The sequence below is a fragment of the Leishmania braziliensis genome, chromosome 33 (assembly GCF_000002845.2).
Source record: "Leishmania braziliensis MHOM/BR/75/M2904 complete genome, chromosome 33".
In the NCBI taxonomy this organism is placed as follows: domain Eukaryota; phylum Euglenozoa; class Kinetoplastea; order Trypanosomatida; family Trypanosomatidae; genus Leishmania; species Leishmania braziliensis.
The window spans coordinates 600,780-608,081 of record NC_009325.2 but is presented as its reverse complement, the minus strand read 5'-3'; the positions used below and the strand labels follow the sequence as shown (position 1 = coordinate 608,081).

General features: G+C 53.5%; 1 protein-coding gene across 1 annotated transcript; it reads right to left on the bottom strand.

Annotated features, from left to right (window-relative positions):
- Nucleotides 1-3,298: 3,298 nt before the first annotated feature.
- Nucleotides 3,299-4,996, bottom strand: LBRM_33_1700 (conserved hypothetical protein; the record flags this gene model as incomplete). The annotated part of the gene is made up of 1 exon (XM_001567888.2): nucleotides 3,299-4,996. The coding sequence occupies one exon, from the start codon at nucleotides 4,994-4,996 to the stop codon at nucleotides 3,299-3,301; it is 1,698 nt and encodes a 565-aa protein (XP_001567938.2).
- Nucleotides 4,997-7,302: the final 2,306 nt, after the last annotated feature.

Genomic DNA, 7,302 nt, shown 5'->3' with positions numbered 1-7,302 from the left:
GAGGTGCAAGAGCGAAAAAATAAAAGGAAAGAATAGCGATTGGTAAAATTGTGGCCCTACGGAGGGGGTGGAGAAGGAGACAGGGGTGTATGCTGAGGGAAAGGAAATGGGGAGGGGGAAGGGTGGAGAACGGAGGAAGTGAATTGGCGCAAATCACAAAAAACGCGAAAAAAGGAGAAAACAAAAGGCACACACTTAAGAGAAGACACAGAGGGGGGAGTGCGACTCGAAGTCAGAGAGGAGGGCAGAAAGAGAGCGGCACAACGACGACAGATAAAGTGAACAAGAGGATCGAAAACCGCACATCACCACACGCACACCGAGGCGCACGCAATGCGGGACGCAACCAGCGCGCACGAAAGAAACAAAAGAAATGAGAGGGGGAGAAGTAGAGAAAAAAGCGGTTACGAAACAAATGATGCGGAGGTCTCTTTCGGAAGAAGCTGAAAAAAGGAACTAACGAGGCAGAGTGGGAGGAGGATTGACGAGCTTTAAAGAGGATCGCCACGATGGAGAAGATCCATACGTACAGACACACACACACACAGTGGAAGAGTACACGAAAAAAAAAAAACAAGCAAGCAAACAAACAGGAAATTAATGCGTCGAGCGAACAGCAAAAGAGAAATGTATTAACGATCGTGCGATGAAGGAGTCCTAATGGAGGAAGGAATACTCTCTCTACGGGTATATATAAATAAATATATGTTTAGGTATGCGTAGTTTATGTCTTTACTTTTATGTATTGCGCGTGCGCCAGGCTTTGGTAGTCTTTAAGTTTGGTTAGAGGGCGATCTACAAATATATGCAAATAAAGAAGAAAGACATCAAAAGTAAAGTATGTCGATCGGTAAGCAGAAGCAGTTCGAAACACACCCACACCCACACACACACACACGGAGGCAAAAGAATAAGCAAAGTTGAAAGGAGTAAGAATGGTGGCAGGCCGGAGGGGAGGGGGAAAGAGAAGAGGAGGTCTCTGGGTCTGTGGAAGGTGTCAGGAGAGCCTAGAGCAGAGGCACATCTACTGCTCCTCCTGTATTTCTCTCTATATGCCTTGAATAGCCCGATACCTGTCCCAATAGTGCCAATGGTGGTTGCAGCTATAGGAGAAATAATGCAGAAAGGGGGGAGTAGGGGAGGGGAGGGGACAGCGTTACGAATAAGAGAGAGAGGGGAACTGCGGAAAAAAAAGAAAGAAGGACAACACAAGTCCCCCAATAGAAACAACAGCACACTGCAGTACAGATAAAGTGAAACGGGGGGATCAAACTACACCGAAGTTGACGAGGGGAGGGGAGGGGGAGGGGGAGGATGGGAGAGAAGGGTAAAGAGGAAGTGGTGGGGTGCAGGAGCAGAGAAGTAAATGAGGAGTGTGCGAGGTGGAACAGGAGCAAACGTAAAAAGAGAGGGGCGAGGTTTAGCAGATGAAAAGTGAGACGGTGGGGACAACGCGATGGAGGTCCAGAGGGAAAGGACACCAAAGACTGACGAAGGAAGCGCAGCGCTTAGTGACACTACAGTCACCCCACCGTCCACGGAGGCAAGAAGGGAAGAAAAAAACGAGCTGCGACACTGATGCACATACACCCATATACAACAGAGGCCCCCAAAGCCAACAGCCGACACCTTTACCTCGTCTCTGTGGATGCCTTTGCGAGCGTGTTTTTCTTTTCGAGGCGTACAAGGTCTTAAACACGCGCTAGTGTGTGTGTGTGCCTTACTGTATCGGTGTTTTCTATTCTCTTGTTTTTCCCTTTGGCTGCTCGCTTGTGCGCGTGCCAAGATGTGAAATGGACTTCTCTCCTTCTTTCTCCGTTATCGTGCTCCGCCTGCTGCGTGTCCTTCTTTGTCGTTCCCCTCCTTCACGACGGGGTCAGCCGAGAGTTCCCCTCTTTGTGCCTTTTGTTCGTTGACAATGAGATGTCAATGTGGTGGTGGTGGTGGCGCTGCTGAGTTGCCGATGAACAGGGAGAGGAAGAGAGAGCGAAAAGGGATAGCAAGACTTACAGGGTGAAAAGTGGGCGCTGTAGGGCGACCCGTTGTGTGTGCATCAGTGTGATTGCTTGTCTCTATCAGGGGGTCGGAGGGTGGTGGCGGTGGAAGATAAAGGGACCGCGCCACTGAACAGTCCGCCACACGAGACACGCAGCACCGCCGTCCCACACACGGAAAGGAGGCGCGCACCTTGCGGGCGCGACGAGCGATGAGTATGCACCTTCTCCAGGGGGAGGGGAAAAAAAAAGATGAGTGCATGCGACAGTCACCCTCCGTCACTCCCGTACAAGGGAAAAGGCGAGTGTGTGGCGTTACAGGTATAGCGGGGCACCATAGTGGGCAGAGAGGCTCATCTGTCTGGACCTCCGCTGTGCGTTGTATGCAGCACTGTTTGTTCTGTTCTTCTGCTCTAGGGTGGGGTGGGGTTTGAAGAAGGACCGCAGGAAAGTCTCTCCCTCGTCTCGACGAACAACGCTCCATCAAACAGGGTTGATTGGCTTGGGGGACGCATCTACCACGTACACACCCACACGCATATGGTGTGGGAGGTTCCCAAGGGCCGATGCGATCACCATCACTGATAAAGCCGTTGTGACGCTTCGAGAAGAGAAAAAACCCTCAGCAGAAGGGAGAAGACGACAAGTGTGGTTGGCGGTTAGATCGGCCTGCGCATCACTTGGCACAAAACAACAGAGAAGAAGCGATAATGCGTTATGAAGTAGCGGCATACGGTAGCAGATTTCAAAGAAAAAAAAGCGGGGGCCTACGGGAATGCGGGTGGGGGAGGCACACGTGCACACAGTCACATATGCCGACAGGCCGTCAGGCGGACAGAGAAAGGAAAGAGACAGAAGCCCGCTCTCAGGAAGCAGAGAGCGGGCACATACACACATCGACTCAACGGACCGAAGATGAAGGGGTGTCATCGGAATGAGCCGAAAGGACAGAGGAGACGTCGAGGCTACCTCAAGCAGCACGTAGAGGAGAAAGGGGGGAGGTGTGTGTGTGTGTGTGTGTGTGTGTGTGTGTGTGTGGAGGATCAGGGAAAGAGGGAGGTGTGCAGGAGAACGTATCAGTGTGAGAGTGAAGTACTCTCTTCCCTCCACCCCCTACTACTACTACTGTCGCGTATGTGCACGCGCTCACGACGAATTCTGACAAGGCGCTCGGATATTCCCCCATAACACACACACAAGCGTGCCCAAGTCTCTCTTTCAATCACTCTCCACCACCGCCTTTGCCCCCAACACGTCCATAAGTGTAGGAGCCTGACGCTTGCAGTGGCTGACGTTGTTCCTCGTCAGCTACGTGGCCACTTCGCCAAGGAAGGATAGTCGTAAAAGCAAATGCCGTGGCTGCTTTTCCCCACTAAAGTGCGGTTGCGTGAAATGGCGTATTGCTGCCAGCGCTTGTGTGCCTCCGTGGCTGCGACCAGCTCACGCTCCATCTCTAGCGGGCATACGCGCAGGCGCTGCACGACCCAACAGCTCTTCGTGTCACAGAGCGTGGCCCAGCAGGCGGCAGACAGCGTCAAGTCACCACGCGCAATCAAGGCAGCGTAACGGTCCACGGCAAGGAAGAGCTCCGCAAGTCCTCCACCCACAACGTTGCGACGCACGATGGGCAGCGTCGGACGCGACAAGTCGCGTGGGGAAGGTGTGGGCGATGCTAGTACCTTGTTGCCTCTCTGCAACAAAGGGGAGTCGCAGCCCGCAGTGCTCATCTCAGAGCAGAAGACATGCACGTAAGGGACCGTGTCACTCTCTGTTGAGGCGCCTTGCGCATCCCGCACGGTTGCCGTGGCGGCTTCCCACGTCTCTGCTTCCGGCGGTGTTGGGTGAGTTGTTTCAGGGTCAAACCAAGCTCTGGTGCGCTCTCCTACCCTCATCGGGGGTTCACCTTCAATCATTGAGAAGGTCGGCAGCTCGAACTTGGTGCTCTGCTTGATCACAGCATCACTCTCAGAGTTCTTTGAGGAGACAATAGCGAGCTCACCAACAGGGGTAGGCATGCGGATCGACCATAGCTGAGGCTTGCACTCAGGGTATGTTGAGCAGCAGCGAGTGCCACTACGGTACTGCTTTGCGCCCTCTGAGCAACGTCGGCGCTGATGATGGCAAGCACTTTGGGCTGCTGCAAGTTCCCTTCGCAGGCTATCATGCATGAGGGGCTGCATAGCTCGCACCTCGAGCGTTGGACAGAGCAAAAATGGAACAAGATAATAGTCTTGCGGGCTTTCGCCCAACACTCCTTCAGCGAGGTCATTTTCCTTACCAGTACTACAGAGCGTCTTGTCCTGTGAAGGGCTTCTCTCCCAATGACACAATGGTGCGGAGGCGGTGGAAGTCTTCGGGTGCCCCGCGCCTGCTACGGGCGTGACTTTCACAGGACGCCACTGCCACAGATACCCCTTCCATTCGAATACCGGTGACGTGGCGAAGTTGGGCAAAGGGCCGCAGAACGAGGGACCTCCGGAGTGACCATCGCGATGGCCGCCGCCGCCGCCTCCGACTTGGCTGCTCTCGCACGTGTCCCTGGTGGTGCTCGACACCTTCTGAAGCTCTTGATGTTCTGTACCGCGGGTCTCAGCATCGGTGAGGGCCTTCAAGTCAGCTGCTTCGGCTAGACTGGACCTCGGCGCAGGTTCCGATCGCTCTCGCAAACCAAGCGGCATATGGTAGCCCAAGACGTCCGGCACCCACTCCGCTATTATACCCGCGTTCACCTCCGGCGCTGAAATTGAAGAGGGCCGAGGGAGGGCGCCTGACCGCTGATCCCGCTCTACCGGAGGGGTCTCCACAAAATGAAAAGGCCTCTTTGGCTCAGTACGGTTGCTCTGAAAGAAGTTAGTCGAGTAGCTACAGCAGCGGCAGACTGTGTCAGCTGCGACAAAGCAGCATGCAGGCAGCAAGCGAGTGCACCGGCGACTTACAGCGCTGATCAAGTGGTGGACACCCTCCCCGCTGCCGACCCCCTGTGCTCGTCGTGATCGCCACATCACCATCTCTTCCCTCTCCTCAGGCGCTGTTTCGTATGCGTATGTGTATGTGTGTGTTTCTTTACGTAAGCCGTGGTTGCACCAATTTTGGTTTTTCTTGCGTTAGTGCCGAGTGCGCCTATGCCTGCTCTCTCCCCGTGGCGATCTCCAAATGCCTGCAAGGCGTGAGGGGGCAGCAGTCTTGTGAGGGACGCAATGAAAAGAGCAGGCGAGAAAAAGAGAAAGAGCAGCGATACCGAAAAGATAATGTGAGATGGCAGGCATCTCCAAAAGTGAAGAAGCACTAAGGAAATGAAGAGAGGGAGATCAGTGTATTGCCTTCAGTCTCTCGCAAATGCCAGCAGACAAAGGGCGCAGACTGGGCTGTGAGCTGCAGACGCGAGGAGTGTCTTGAGGCGGCGTGTCCGGCAGGGTTTGCTAAGACACCTGCCGTGAAAAACTCGACAACCCCACATCCAAAAAGAGCCCCGCAGGCATACTCCTTCACTGTCCTTTTCATGTATTCACAGAATGCAAAACGGTCAGCACAGATCACCCGCTGCTCTTGGACAGGTGAGCGATAGCTGAGGCAACTTCAAAAGACGGAGACGAGCGGAAAAGGCTCTAGGAGAGAGCCCCAGGTGAAGAGAGGGGGAGGAGGGAGTAGCGAGTCAGTGCGAGGGTCTTTGCACCGACGCAACGAGATTACCCTCTCGCTTCCTTTTCTCTGTGCGCGGTTACTCTTCTCTTTCACTCAGGTCGTGCCGACAGCACATTCTTCAGTTTTGTAGCGAAGTTTCTCTCGTATTATATTACAGGGCCTTGAGTGGTGTTTGCGCGATTGTCTCACACTGCTTGGATGGCGTCCTTCGCCCGGCGCGTGCGGACGAGCGAGTTCGTGTTCGTGCTTCTCTGCGTCCATTGCTTAAGGAGACGCAAAGAAACAAAAAAAAAACCGAAAGGGGCAACTGCGCGGCATGGCTACAAGAGAGGGAGAGAGACGTGCCTAGCAAAGAAGACGAGAGAAATGCAAAGGGTGCAAGATCAACTGAGGTAGACCCTCCCCCTAAAAAAAAAGAGGACTAGGGGGAGAGGGGGGGGGGGCGAGTGAGAGCGTGGGGGAGTCAAAAGGGGGAGACCAAAGAAACAAATACAGTCCGAGCGACACACACCTTTACATATGTTGACCATTAAAAAAAAAAACAAAAAAAATAAGGCCGGTTTGTGCCGCAGTCACCGTACGACGGCGGAAGGGGGAGGGAAGAAACGGCGCGGTGTGGAGTGCACAGGAGCGCTGCAGCGGATTTATCAAGGGCTTTAGTAGAGGAAGCGAGAGGCGATGGAAAAGACGTTCCGCAAGTGGGAGGCGAGGGAGGTGGGTGGGTGGGTGGGAGAGAAAGAGAGAGAAAATGCAGGCGACCCCAGAGAGGCCTACTTCGATACACGCGTGATGAATTCCATCCAAAAAGGATGTATGGGGTTGCAGCAAGAAGGATACACAAACGGTAATAACAGAGCTTTTCTGTAAGGCGTGCCGAGTGCCGTCCCATGCGTTCGTTTCAATCCATCCACCGACAGCCCCATCGCCCAAAGAAAAACTACAGGGAGAGAAATGAAAAACTCGAATGGTGACCAGAGAGCCTCGTGCAAAAGCCGCCAAATTAAGTGCCGCGCCCACCACAAGTGGTAGGCATCGAAGGAACCAAAAATAACAATAAAAAGATACGAGTCACTCGTAGACGGAGAGCGACAACACAAATGGCCAGACGAAACGAGGATGAGAGGGAGAGAAGCAAAAAACAAAAAGGAGTGCCGAGTCTGGCAAGGAGAAGACGATGACGCAGAGGCAACAGAGGCAGAAGTGCGCAAAGATAATCAAACAATCAAACACACACACACACACGAAGGCAACGACAACCGCAGAACTAGACCAGCGCCCGCTCCTTCTTCCAGTCCACCGCCGGAACCTGGCCTACGCTGCATCCTAATGGCACTACACCCAACCATACGGGTACATGAGCACATACGCAGACGTGGCGGCTCTGAAACTTGAAAGAGAGAGCACCCCCAAAAAGAGCGCCAACACAACGGTCCAAGGACAAGGGGTTTATGCCCACAGAGAAAAAAAACGCCGAAATAGGTTAAAAGCAACGGACGAGACAATACAGTCTCAGCGCAACAACAACCACGCAACACAAACACCAAGAAAAAAGAGAAAATCAAAGAGCTACACGAACCAAGAGAGAAAAAGAAGGTACTACACGGTGATCACAAAACATCTGGAGGTGTGACTGTTTGATGAAAAAGCGAGGGAGCAAGGGGAACGA